We start from the raw sequence: 14,587 nt of genomic DNA on the forward strand, positions 1-14,587 counted from the left end.
CTAACTGTACAGGTAGCTTGTTTATTGAGGATGCAGGACAACCACCTAGTAATGCATTACAATAGTCCAGTCTGGAGGTCATGAATGCATCAACTAGCTTTCCTGCATCATATAAGGATAGGATGCTCCTAAGTTTGGCAATATTTCTACCTTTAAGTGCCAAGTCTAAAATAAATGAATAATGAAACTTAATGTACAATCCAATGGCTTTGAATCTTGTTACTTTGAATCTTAAACATTTTAAGCTACTTTCAATTCTATTTATTTGTATAGCGCTTTTCAATTCAATTCAATTCTACTTTTAAACTTAATTACAAAATGTGAATAGTAACACAGTTGTTTTAAAATGACATGTAATGGACATTAAATGACCTATCATGGTTCGCTAGGGGGCATGGAACGGAGAAAAAGAAAAAACACTACACTAGGATCTCGTCATCGGCTGTTTTGTGCCGCGCTATGAATTTTCCTGCCTCCCGAAGCACAGAAGCTGTATAGCCAGTGTGATCTGGTGCACACTTTTACTGCAAACTCTTATTCGCAAAACTGCTCGGCTAAATAAATAGGTTTTTAACCTAGACTTAAAAACCGAGACTTTGTCTGAGTGCTGAAAATAAATTGGAAGGCTGTTCCATAACTTTGAGTCTTTGCAAGAAAAAGCTCTGCCCCTGGCTGTTACTATTATAATACGAGGTACTGACAAACAGTCTGCATCTGATCGAAATCGGTGTGGCGGATCGTAAGAGAACAGCTCACTCAGAAACTGCGGCGTGAGGTTAATGTTAAAATCCTCCCGAAATTTTACTTTCACAGACGCGATGAGGGATTCGGACCCTCAGTCCTGGAGGTCGAGGCCACAGTGCCAACCGCTATGCCACTGTGCCACCTGTACTGGGATATTTGTACTTAAAACTACTTTGCAACATTAACATAGCAGACTGGAATGGTGTGTGTGTGTGTGTATGTGTGTGGTGACCAAAGAGGTCAAACTAGCTAATAACAGAAGGTAATGAGTTTGCACTTTATACTCAAAGGGAAAAACACTTTTCATATTTAACCTTCCTACTCTCCCACACACAACACACACACACACACACACACACACAGAAATACTCCCTGGCTTCCCTCTTGTTTGGTTGATGAAAAGCCTACCACCCTCTGCCCCCTGTTGGCGCAGCACGGTGCCAGGCGAGCAGATGGCGCAGTTTGCGTGCAGACAGGAACAGCGCCCTCTCAATGTCACCGTGACAACCGGGTCACCGGGGGCCAGAAAACACACACAGTCCGTTCCAGCTCTCTTAGACACAGCATCGGTTTATACAGCCTGCCATTCACACACACACACCCACACACAAACACACAGTCTGAAATCAGAAGTCAAACAAACAAACAGGAAGTGTGTATCAGCCTGATCGTAACCCCTTGATTTAAACCATTAAAGGCTTCTCGTAGACACTTCCAAGACGTTCGCAGTGCACATAAAAAAGGCAGCGCTGGCCATGACAGAGAGGTACCCACTGCACCACAGCCGACCGCACACTGGGCCCAGCAGGCAAAGAGCCCGAGGATGCCGTCCAAAATTCCCAAATTCTCCAGATCTGGAACGAAAAAAGTCTGATCCACAGGGGTCTCATCTCACAACCCAGAGCACCAATTAGGATCCTCTGCCAACATCCTGGTGCCAAAAACTAAAGAACGATGGACCCTATGGAGTCATGACCCGAGGGCACAAGAGGAACCAGCACATTGTAATGTAAAGGCTGATTGGTGTATATACTGAACACTCTGCCTGGCCAAATAAAGGGCAACGTCTCAAAAGGGTCAAATTATTAAACTGCATGAAGTAAAGCTGGAACTGGGTTAAGAACCCTTTAACACATTATCAAAACCTGGAAGGAGAGAGCTGAACCGTCAACTTCGTGGAAGTAATATGGCCAGTTGGGGAAAAAATCCCAAATAGAGATCACTTAAAAACACTATATTTCCACATAACACACACAGTGTGATGAAAACTCACTGGACTGGGACTAAACAGCTGTGTGTCTAGAATATAAAACACTTATATTCGCTGGGGAGCATAAATATCGGACCGATGGATGCATAGTGTCCACTGTACAGTACAAGCGTCTGGAGACAGTGTTATGATCTGGGGTCGCTTCAGTTGTTCAGGTCTAGACTCAGCAAAACATGAAGTCAGCTGACGACCTGAATGACCTGAATGACCAGGTTATCACATCTATGGAGTTTTTCCTCTTCCCTGATGGAACAGGATTCAGATTGTGAAAGAGCGGTTGTGGAAGCATGAGGAATCATTTCCGCACATGAACCGGACACCACAGTGTGAGCTGTAATCAAAACTAAAGGTGGTTCAATGGAGTTTAAGAGTGCGTGACTTTTTTTGGCTAATGAGCGTGATCGTGTCTGTATTTCCGCCTCTTGTTTTGCAGAGACTCACATCGTATTCGGCTTCATTACCTGACTCTGTCGCAAAGAAAGATAACCTTTGTGGCTTTAAGTCTGTAAATTTGTGTTTCATGTCCTTGCTGTTTGCATCTGCAGCAGAACCTCAAATCACCATTAGGATTAACCTTCAAAGCCTCGCTGTTATCTCCGTCAGTCTTCTGGGTTTCTCGCTGTGTGTGTTGTGTGTGTGTGTGTGTGTCTGAGAGAGAGAGAGAGAGAGAGATAGTTTTTGCCGATACTTTCTTCTCCCCTCTGCCAAACCCCAGCTGGATGTGTTTTGGTCGGCCCACGCACGCTGCCGTCCCACCATGCACCTGCGTTGTGCGTCTGGCAGGAAGCAGCGGTGTTGGCTTGGCACCTGTGAGTGATGCGAGTGTTCCTGCTCGATAATTACACCCCTCCTCTTGCCCACTGCCCCTCATCACACGCTCCCACACACACACACATTCACATGGAGATAACACATGAGCTCAAGGTCAATTTAAAAAGCTAACACCTCAAACTGCAGCTATTTTTACTTGGAAATAGCAAAGAAACGAGCTCTCACCCCCGTCACCCCGGAGAGGAGCCAAGACGGGTTTAACAAATAACACAGCGCTGATTTACTTCAGTTAACGTCAAAAAGGTTTAAGACTGCTCTCCGGAAAATCACTTCCTCCTTAAAACATTTTATATACATTGAATTTTTTGTTTTTTTCCTTTTTTTTTATCATCACATTTTTCTAATTTTGTTTTAATCCGTTTTTTCCTTTTTCTTGTAAGTCTAAATTTTATTTTTAATATTTTAATATTATTTATTTATGTATAGTTTGTTTACAATTTCATATTTTATAGCATTATGATATTTGTTGACAGATCAAAAATAAACATTCATTTAAATAAATAAAATACATTTCATTAAAATTACCCTCAAATTACTATAAGTTTACTTAATTATTATTTCTTTAAATTCCTAGAGTTAGTGACCTTGCCATGACCTTGTGTGTAACTTCCGGTGAACTTCCGGTTCATTTTCCAGGAAGCTTTTCCCATCTCATGCAAACCAGGAGCGCCTGATCACCTGGGGAGTGTGTTAAAGGCATAGATCACACACACACACACACACACACAGGCTGTTCTACAGTACAGCAAACTGGCTGTTCTGATTCAGCAGTTCCTTTAATGAGCTGAGAACAACAAGAAGAACAACAACAGTGTGCGCAGCTCAACGTGCAGCACACGGCGCATAACTAATGAGCGCAGCAACCTGTGAATGATTTGCATAGAATACTCACCAGCCAGAGTGTTTGCATGTAACCCGGCTGTAAAAACAACAGGGGGCTGAATTCTAGACCAGACTGATTAGACCTGATATAATTTACAGGATAACCATAGTTTCTGAAGATGAGATTTTTTTAAATATAATATATACGGTATATATACAATGAGGTCAATAAGTATTTGGTCACCCTGTGATTTTCCAAGTTCTCTTACTTAAAAATCCGGTAATTACATTGTATGATTTAAAAAAATATATATTTATGAATTACTGTGTCAAATAAGTATTTGCTTATCAGGCAGATTTCTGACACTCAGAGACCTGTTATTTTGCTTTTAAATAGTCCAGCTACACTCTGCTCATGATTCTAAATTAGTAGCACCTGTTTGAGGTCGTTAGCTGTCATAAAGACACCTGTGCACCCCACAATCAGCCAAAGTCTAAGTAGATACATGGGGTATCAATGATGCTAAGAATGGTGAAGAATCAGCCCAGAACTATATGGGAGGAGCTGGTCAATGCCGTGAATAGAGCTGGGATTATCGTTTCCAAGGCTACTATCAGTAATACACTAAGACGTCATGGTTTAAAATCCTGCATCGCACGGAAGGTTCCCCTGCTTAAGTCAGCCCATGTCCAGGCCCGTCTAAAGTTTGCCAGGGACCATCTGCATGATCCAGAGGAGTCATGGGAGAAAGTCCTGTGGTCAGATAAGACCAAAGTAGAACTTTTCGGTCTTAACTCCATTCAAGGAGGATGATGGGTATCATCCCAATAATACCATACCTACAGTGAAGCATGGGGCTGGAAGCATCATGCTCTGGGGATGTTTTTCTGCACAGGACGACTGCACTGTATTAAGGAGAGGATGAACGGGGCCATGTATTGTGACATATTGGGCAAAAACCTCCTTCCCTCAGACAGAGCATTAAAGATGGGTCGTGGCTGGGTCTTCCAACATGACAATGACCCAAAGCACACAGCCAGGAAAACCAAGGAGTGGCTCCGTAAGAAGCATACGGACTATTTAAAAGCAAAATAACAGGTCTTTAAGGGTCAGAAATGTGAGTGTCTCTCACAGTGGAAATACACCTATGGTGAAAATTGTAGATGATTTCTAAGTAAGAGAACTTGAGAATCACAGGGTGATCAAATACTTATTAACCTCACTGTATATATATTTTTTTTTCTTAATTATTTTTCATTATGATACATATATTTAATTACACTGTCCGGCCCCCAAAAAAACCACACATTTCAGTCAGCTTACGCCATGTCACAACATTTTATTTCCATCTAGTGTCGAATTCATTTCTCTCCAAGATCTTGTATGGATGATGTGAGAGTCGGACTGTTGCTTAAGGACTTCTCCAGCTCTTCCCAAAGATTCTCAATGGTGTTAAGATCTGGATTCTGTGTGGAAATGATGTCTCGTGCTCCCTGAACCACTCTCTCACAATCTAAGCCTCAGGAATCCTGGCATCGCCATCTTGGAATAATGTGCGTGCCATCAGGAAAGAAGAAAAAAACAATTGACTGAGGTTTCATTCAGTACATTCAGGTCGTCAGCTGACTTTATTTTATTGCCACATACAGTAATGTTGCTGAGTCTAGACCTGAGCGACTGAAGCAGCCCCAGATCATAACACTGCCTCCAGGGCATTATTGCATTAAAATTTATTTTACATTTAAATATTTAGAAGTTATAAGCAATCGTTTTCGAGTATTACTTACTCTAGCACAGACAGAGTGAACATTATTAGCAGCACTACACAAAAGAATCGTCTTCCTAAATTGTCTTCCTAAGTTATCAGCAGATTTCTTCCTTCTGTCTCTGAAAGACTTCATGATCACAGAAGCGACCAGCCCGAGTTAGTCTTGTCATGCCATCTGTTTCTTTCATGGCTTTCTGTTTGCTGGAATGTTTCACACTGAAACAAACTGACTTGTGCAAATTACAGCAAAACAAACAAGAGGATTCTGCAGATAAAACTACTCCTTGAACTTTTTTAACTGTCTCAGATTTTTTTTTAATCTTTAAACCAACACGCAATAGTCAATTTACACTAGATAGGCTGACTACATAGACTAGGGCATAATATAATGTAATATGGTAGTGATGTAATCAGATATCGGTGATATGGGATGTACTGTAAACATGCTTTTTTTTCAAAACATTTATTTATCATAAAAAAATAAAATAAAAAAATAAATCACACAATGGAGTGATCACATTTAGGTACGAAAGACAGATTGTTTATGATATTGTTCATGTCAGATTTTGGGATACAGTCCTACATTTTCAATTCGATAATCTGGAATTTCAGATTGATTTCAGTTGATTAATGAAAACAATATATAAAATATAATCATTGAAAAGTTACCGTGACAACCTGGGTGTGAAAATGTGTCCGACATTATATACAGCGGAACCGTCCTGGAGGCGAGTTCTTTAGTCGAAATATCGTATTGCGTGACACATTTTCCCATAGGAAATAATGTAAATGCAGATAATCCGTTCCAGCCACCCAAAAATCTTACCAATATTACCGATTTTTCAACTATAATCATATTTTCGCATATAAAAACAATCAAAACATTTTAAAAGTCATGTAAATAAAGTAAACTATGAAATGAATAGACATTAAACCTCACTTAACATTGATTTATGATTCCTCTTGGCACCGGCTGATTTAAAAACCAAACTGAAAGCGGCTCAGTTTTCTTCTTGCTACCATCCTTGATAACATTCTTGGGACCCGCGGTGCTACTGTGTCTTCACTAAATCTTTCACAAAATGCCAAAAAAACAGCCACGGAAAAATATGTACACTTGCTTCTCTCGGCTTTCTACTGGCGCAAACAGATTTTGAACGGCTACCGGATGTGCGTGCGACTCGGTTTGTTCGCTCGTATGCCGAAAATGCTTCGTATATTGTTGGCAATATTTCTTGCGAAATTTCAGTTCCGAATTTAAAAAATCATGAGGCGGCCATTCATATGCCGAGGTACCACTGTGTGTATACAGTATGTGTGCCTGTTTTTTTCCACCTCTTTAATATAATGATGGATATTCTAATCAGAAATCATTAAATAACTAAACATAATAGTTCCTAAAGGTTTTATGGAAGTATTAATTGATTTATTGATTCATTCATTAATGCGATTCGTTCATTAAGATGATTTAATTATGTATTTAATTACATTTTATTAATTCGGCTATAGCACTATAGTGATATATAATCGTACTCAAGGGCCTAGTAAAAAGTGTATGTGTATATATGAGAGAGAGAGAGAGACACACAGAGAGACAGAAAGAAAGAGAAATCCTCCCCTGGAACATGCTCATGCTGTCAGACTTGTCTTTGCACCGCCTGTTCCAGGCTCTTGACCCATTTTTCCTGATGCTCAGTTCCCTCTGTCAGAGACGTTAATGGAAAAGTGAGTGTGTATGCATTTGCATCTGAGACTGAAAGAGTGTTAGAGTGTGTGTGTATGTGTGGAAGGTTTTTTTCACTTTGGCTCTGATCACCAAGGTTACAACGAGTAACCAGGTGGCCAATCAGTTCAGCAGGATCCTTCTACCAACCTGTACAGACGGGTGACGAATTAAGGGGAAAGTTGTCTTACGCAATAAGATAACATGGGTAATAACATGTCACTCATGGGTTCAGACGTGATTAGTGTAAAAGTCATAGTGAATGAATTGCATTATTTGTATTCTCATAAAGTGTCTCTTGTGAATGGAGTGGAGGAAGAGTCCTGGAAGAGACCACGCCCATTAACATGAAAATGTTCTATCTAATGATAAATGCGATAAGCTAGAAGTACTTTGTATTGATTTGATTCTTCCTAAGAAGACAATTCGCAAGCCAAGCACAGCTAGCTGACGCGACATGCTCAGACACGTGTTAGTTGTCCAAGTGGGAATTTACACCAGTTTAATTGGACAGGGGGGTTTTGTTTATGATGGTTTGACTTTATACTTTATAAACAGGGTGACGAAGATGACGAGGACGATCAGCCCCTGAGTCTGTCGTGGCCCGAGAGCAGCCGTAAACGCTTCACGTATCTCTTCCTCCTCCCCATCGTTATACCGCTGTGGATTACCCTGCCGGATGTCCGTAAGCCTGTGAGTTTCAACAGATCCTACTACTGTTCTGAAAGAAAAAAAAAACAAAACAAAAAACCCAGGAGTTTCCAAATTTGGTTTGAGATGCTTTCTGGATTCAAAGGTGTGCAGTGTAACCTTATAACCACAAGGGGAGCCGTAGAGCTCTGCAGGGTAAAGCAGGACTTTGTACAAAGATGCACAGAGCAGATTTGTGGCTGCAAAAACGTAAAAAAAATTTTAATGTACAGACAAAAGTAAACAATGAGTTCAAATTAACATAAAAAAATAATAGCAATTTGAGTACAGGACTTCCAATATATGCCTCTGCCATCATTGGTCAGTTACAGTCAGGCGTTAAATTTAAGAAGGATTATATATATATATACATTATATCTCTATACTTTACACCACCGCATTCATTTGTGTGTATGTGAGCGACATCAGGCTTTTCAGCTTTAGGGGGTTTGACAAAGGTTTTTGGCAAATAATGGAACAAACATACAAAATTCCAAACATATTGGATGAAAATCCTTTTCCGTCAGTGACTATCTGAAGTCTGGAACACATGTACATGATGAATGCTGATTTTCCTCCCTGGAAATGCTTTGCCAGGCCTTTACTCCAGCTGTGGCATGTTTTTGGGTCTCTCTTCCTCCGGTTTTGTCTTCAGTAAGTGAAAAGCATGCTCTATTGGGTTGAGATCAGGTGACTGACTTGGCCAGTGAAGAATATCCCATTTCTATGCCTTGGGTAGCTTTAACTGTATGTTTTGGGTCATTAGCCATCTGCCATATAAAGCAGCATCCCATCAGTTTTGCAGCATTTGGCTGAATCTGAGCAGCGGGTATAGTTCTGTACACTTCAGAATTCATCCTGGTCATCAATAAACACCAGTGACCCACTTCCACTGGCAGCTATGCATGCTTATGCCATAACGCTTCCTCTACCATGTTTGACAGATGATGTGGTTTGTTTTGGATCATGAGCTGTTCCTTTCTTTCTTCATACTTTTATTTTCTTTTTCAGATTTCTATTTTTTTTTAATTATTCATCTTTTTTTTTCCACTTCACAATGATGTGCCACAAAAAAATTCCAATAAAATACATTGTGGTTACAACATGACAAAATGTGGGAAAAGTTCAAGGGGTACAGTATGAATACTTTTGCAAGGCGCTGAACCACCTCCAGGATTTTATCTGCTTGATTAGTCATGGAGTAACAAGAGAACAGACCACTGCTTGTCAGTCATTTGTTCCATTTTTTATGAGCCCCCCAAATGTCATTCCTAAATGGTTAATGCCACACTTTTGCCAAATCCCTTGAATTAAAGCTGAAAGTCTTGTCTTCACTCACATCTTGTGTTTCATTTGAAATTCAGTGTGGTGGTGTACGGAGGCCAAATGGCAGGAAAAAAGCTCATCTTTGTTGAGATTATATTTGCAAAATAAAAACCCATCCTTTTGAAGGTTTAAGGCAACATTCCCACTGATGAGCCAGTGGTTAAAAAGGAAAAGAGTGATTTTTTTTGTTAGTATTCAAAGGCAACCTAAAGTGTTTAGCAAGTTTTTTAAAGAGTATGGAATTAAATCGAAGAGTGACGATCATTATTTCTTTTTTTATTATTATCGCAGACATCCAAGAAGTTTTTCCCCATCACGTTCTTGGGCGCCATCTGCTGGATCGCTTGCTTCTCCTACCTGATGGTGTGGATGGCTCACCAGGTGCAGGAAGCAAAACACGCAGCACATGAGACAAATATGCGAAAGTGCTTGAGGCAAAACATTGTTTTGTGATGCCACGTAAACACACACACACACACACACACACACACACACACACACACACACACACACACACACACACAGGGCAGCTAGACAAGACTATTATAAAAGTAGAGCTTCAGTAAAATGGGCTTCAGGGACCTGCAGTTAAGGGAGCGAATGTGAGCAGATAATGAAGTCCGGGACGATTTTCACAAGTTTGTAATGAGTGCGAGCTGAAGTTCTCGACTAATTCTAGAACATGACATCAGCTGGATCAGTGACACCTCATGCTTCGGCTGCCAAAAACGCCGGCGCTGCTTTGTGATTCATCGACGTGTGGAGGAATGACTCAGCGACTTAAATTGGTTTCATGAGCAACGGATCGACGCCTTTCTCTTTTCTTTTCTTTTTTTCTCGGTAACAGAGTGTAGGCTGATGTGTCTAGTGAGGAAAGTTTGGCAGTTTGTAAAGTTAGGAAGCGGTGGGAATTAGTACAGCCAATACAATATATTTATCCTCGCACAAAGACTGTCGTTTTGTGTGCATTCCAAGTTTTTCTTACTCTAAAACCCATAACCAATCTTCAAGAACTTGTTTAAAGGTGTTAAACACTCATGCGTATTTGCTGTTACATATGGCGTTACATAAGAAACTGCCTTTACACCATTGTATTATCTAAACGCCACTCAGACTTAAAATGATTGAGTGATGTTTGTGATAATATAGGAAAAGATTTTTACCATTTGTCGCATTATTATAATAATAATTAAAAACAAAAAGAAGATGAGATGCTTAAATTGGAAGTGGGGTGTTAAATTGTAGAAATCTGGAGTCCCAAGTTGGACTACAGAGGTCCCTAATTGGATGTATATATATATGGCGACTATTGTATTTATTCCCATTTTGTGCAACCATGGTAGGACCTCCAGTCAACATTCACACACTACAGGAAATTTGCAAACGCCAATGTCTTTGGACTGTGGAAGGAAACCCACCAACCACGGGGAGAACATGCAAACTCCTTGCACAAAGACCCCAAGCAGGAATCAAACCGGGGACCTGGAGGTGCAAGGCGACAGTGCTAATATATACATGCATACACACCACGTTTCTGACTGTAATACTCAATGCTATATCTCAGAACTGTGCATATGTAGCTTGAGTGTGACACACCATGCATTATCTCTTATGCAACATTTTAGATATACAGCATAAAAGCGCATATTGAAACTGATACTCATTATTCATTTAAAAACATTATTTAACAAAATTCAACAAATTGTACTTAATTATTTGACTAACTGATGATTTGACTAACTAATGTTAGCCCAGCGTTTTGTACAGCTATGGTTACATGAAATGCAGTCACACAGCTGTGGTTTGAATTTAGAGTCAATAGCTTCGACCTTTACTCTGGAGAAATTGTCTTATTTTGGATTCTGTCCTAACTCCACACCACCGCACGTCTCTTGCGCAGGTGGGTGAGACCATAGGCATCACGGAAGAGATCATGGGTTTGACGATCCTGGCAGCTGGAACCTCCATCCCGGATCTCATCACCAGCGTCATCGTGGCCCGAAAAGGTCTCGGGGACATGGCGGTGTCCAGCTCGGTCGGCTCTAACATCTTTGACATCACCGTAGGGTAAGAAACACGGACCACTGGCTGCATTAGAGCTAAACAACAACTCCATCCAACTATGTTTAGATTTGATAAAGGGCTTTTATATATTGGCTAGATGATATGGGTCCAGGCTAAAAAGAAGTCGAATTGTCATGCTGTATTTGGACCTCACAATGATGAAATAAAGTCAACTATCTTAGCAGGACAAAAAAAAAGGTTGTTTACAGATATTTGGAAAAACTAAAAGCATTTTAAAATGTTTATGTGGTTAAGGTCAGGTTTAGATTTAAGCTTTGAATGAGTTCTTTACAGTACTAAATATTTCAGTGGAAGGTCCTCACAATGAGTACCATACAAGAATGTGTGTATGTACGCTGCACTATAAAACCTGTCCTTGCTCACAGTTTATAAGGTTTTCCAATGTTTTGCATCCAGGTGCATTTGCAAAAATGATTATTCCCAGTGGCAGAAACGACCAGTTTGACAGCAAAGTAGGATAACTCCAGTTTAAAAGTTTTTTGCGTGTTAAGAAGCATGCATCAGAATCAAAATCAGTTTTTTTTCCGCCAAGGAATCTAATCAAACATCAAAAAAGTAGTGACAGAAAATTTGATAGGGTAAAAGATTGTTACTTAACATTATAAACAATACCACTGTTACCAGTTTAATTTCCAGTTACCAGTTTCAGTTATAATAGTACAAGAATGCACTGTATAATATCTGTTTATGCATCAACCACCCACTTGTCTGTCATTCGTCGTGTAAAGTCATAACATAAGACAGCAAAGCAAATACAACAGCTTTCTACAAACAGCACATACTTTACATATCTCTGGTACACAAATTGTTCATGCAAAGATGCTCATGCATTTTTTACGTTTTGGCAGATTATTTATTTGCTTGACAAGAGTGTTTACGCCACATAGTTTTGTTAAATACTGTATATAAAATGGTGTTTGAACAACATCCAAATCGCACAATGTCCTGTTTTACAGAATGTATTGCAGTGCTTAAGAGACGCATACAGTACCTGTAGTCCATTAATGCCGGGGTGACTGCAAAGGCAGTAACAAGGTGTCAAGGTCCTTTTTCGTGGCTTCAGCATTCTCCAAAAGTCACTCATAGCAGCTGCTGTTTTGCACAGGAAGTAGTTTCAGTTTGTTGATCACGTGACAGAAAGAAGCAATGTGATAGGCTTGTCATGGCATGTGAAGTTATGCTCAAAAATGCAGCCACTACAGTAGGTGTGGCCTTTAAGTTTGAAGGTTTTAAAAAAGGTAATATAGCAGCTTTCCAATTTTACATTTTGTTTTAGAAATTCTTGTGCGCCAGAGAATGATAATTTGGCAAATCGAGGAAAGTCCAAAAATGACGTTTATCACATTTTGCTGTCAAACGGTTCCATGTTCACGTGTTTCCTTTCTCTCCTCAGGTTACCATTCCCATGGCTCATGTACACTTTGGCGAACAATTTGAAGCCCGTGGTGGTGAGCAGCAACGGCCTCTTCTGCGCCATCGTTCTCCTCTTCATCATGCTCATATTCGTCATCATCTCTATTGCCGCCTGCAAGTGGAAGATGAGCAAGCTCCTGGGCTTCATCATGTTCCTCCTTTACATCGTCTTCCTGGTGGTCAGCGTCATGCTCGAGGACAAGATCATCGTCTGCCCCGTTTCCATCTGATGCACGCAGTCCGTTTCACTCACGCAGTCCAGCAAAGCTCCCTTTCGGCGAAGCTCCGCCCCTTCTCATCATGGCAGGAGCTTGAAATCGAACCTAAACCTCAGCTGTAGTTCCTTTAAAATCTACCCCTTTAAGACCTCAGCGTCTCTTTTTTCACCATATCTTTCGAAACATTTCCTATATAAACATACTGCAGCGTCTTCGCCAGAATCCTCATCCATGTCCATTCAAACCCTGCGTTTGTCACATAAGACTTCTTCTTGGCCTTCAACTGGAATGGCTGGATGTTGTGTGAATTTTTTTGACTTTTTTGGATTCTGGATCTTCTGTAGTGGATTTTTTGGAAAGTTATTTACCCAGGAATACTAGTGCTGAGCGATACTTTAAAATTTTAAAGGTAGAGAATCGTAAAATGGCGACTTTAAAGAAATGTATCTACTCAATTTTCGTTTACCTTTTTTTTAAGAATGCAGTAATAATTAGGACAACATGAAACCTACTGTAGCTGTAATGGAGTTAAACCATTATGTCAGAAGTTACAGCAATAAAATCATATCAACAGGACGTAGAAATCTGAAAAATACAAACAGTTTAATGGTTTCCAATATAGTCAGTAAGATCATTTCCCATCACACTAATGCAAAATGGGACAATTTGTCCATGACTAGACATCACAACTCTATTACGTCGGGAGAAACAGAAGTCAGGTAGCAAAAATCTAATTAAAATCTAAATCTAATAACAAGAATGAAACTGGAACAAAAACCACACAGCGCTGTTGCTATGGAAACCATGACACCCAGTACAACCCTTTACACCATTTAGCTTCTGTAGTAAAGGAAGAACACTCAATCGTCCATTATGTTTAAATTCTACAGAGAGCGTCAATCTTTAGTGAGGTGATGAAAGTAAGGTATTAATTTGTAGTTATGCATTATTAAATGCAACACTTAAAAGATGTATAACTGAATAATAAGCTGACATAAGAGGGTTACTTTTTGAATTGACAGTAAGATGTTTTCTACTGAATTTTATTAATTTTACTAAAATAATGACGTGATTACAGAATATCAAGGAGGTAAAAGAGGATGTAAACATAAATCAGTTATTTTCTCCTACTCTAATTGGACTCAATGGCAGAATGAACCTGTTTAGTCTAAAAAAAATTTGTTTTAAATGTGCAAAATGAATGATGAAAAGGAAAAAAATGGTGGTGTAAGAAATCTCATGAACGTTAATCTTCTAAATTCTGGACTAACAGAAAACAAACAGTATACAGCAGTACCTCGGCATACGAGCACCCCACCTTATTTTTGCAAGAAATTTGCCTCGGCATACGAAGCATTCTCATTTTTTGTGTTTTTTTTTTTTTGCATTTAGTGCAAGGTTTAGTGAGGACATACTGTAACACCATGGGTACCAAGAATGTTATCAAGGACGGTAGCAAGAAGAAAACAGAGCCGCTTTCAGTTTGGTTTTTAAAGTAGTCTGTGCCAAGAGGAATCATATATTAAGGTTAATTGAGGTTTATTGTTTATTTATTTATATTTTACTTTATGTACATGTCTTTTCTAAATGTTTTCATTGTTTTTATATGCAAAAATATGATTATAGTGTTGGAAAATGGTAATACTGGTAATTTTTTTTTGGGTGGCTGGAACGGATTATCTGCATTTACATTATT

General features: G+C 39.6%; 1 protein-coding gene across 1 annotated transcript in view; it reads left to right on the forward strand.

The window, feature by feature from the left end:
* The window catches only part of LOC128508637 (sodium/potassium/calcium exchanger 2-like), a 56,666-nt gene extending 42,779 nt beyond the window's left edge, over positions 1-13,887 (forward strand). The window contains exons 9-12 of the mRNA XM_053480043.1: positions 7,718-7,852; positions 9,467-9,556; positions 11,076-11,242; positions 12,654-13,887. Coding sequence (XP_053336018.1) covers positions 7,718-7,852; positions 9,467-9,556; positions 11,076-11,242; positions 12,654-12,903 — 642 coding nt within the window. The 3' untranslated portion in view covers positions 12,904-13,887. The remainder of the gene's footprint in view (positions 1-7,717; positions 7,853-9,466; positions 9,557-11,075; positions 11,243-12,653) is intronic.
* Positions 13,888-14,587: the final 700 nt, after the last annotated feature.

This window comes from Clarias gariepinus, chromosome 20 (genome assembly GCF_024256425.1).
Source record: "Clarias gariepinus isolate MV-2021 ecotype Netherlands chromosome 20, CGAR_prim_01v2, whole genome shotgun sequence".
NCBI lineage: Eukaryota > Metazoa > Chordata > Actinopteri > Siluriformes > Clariidae > Clarias > Clarias gariepinus.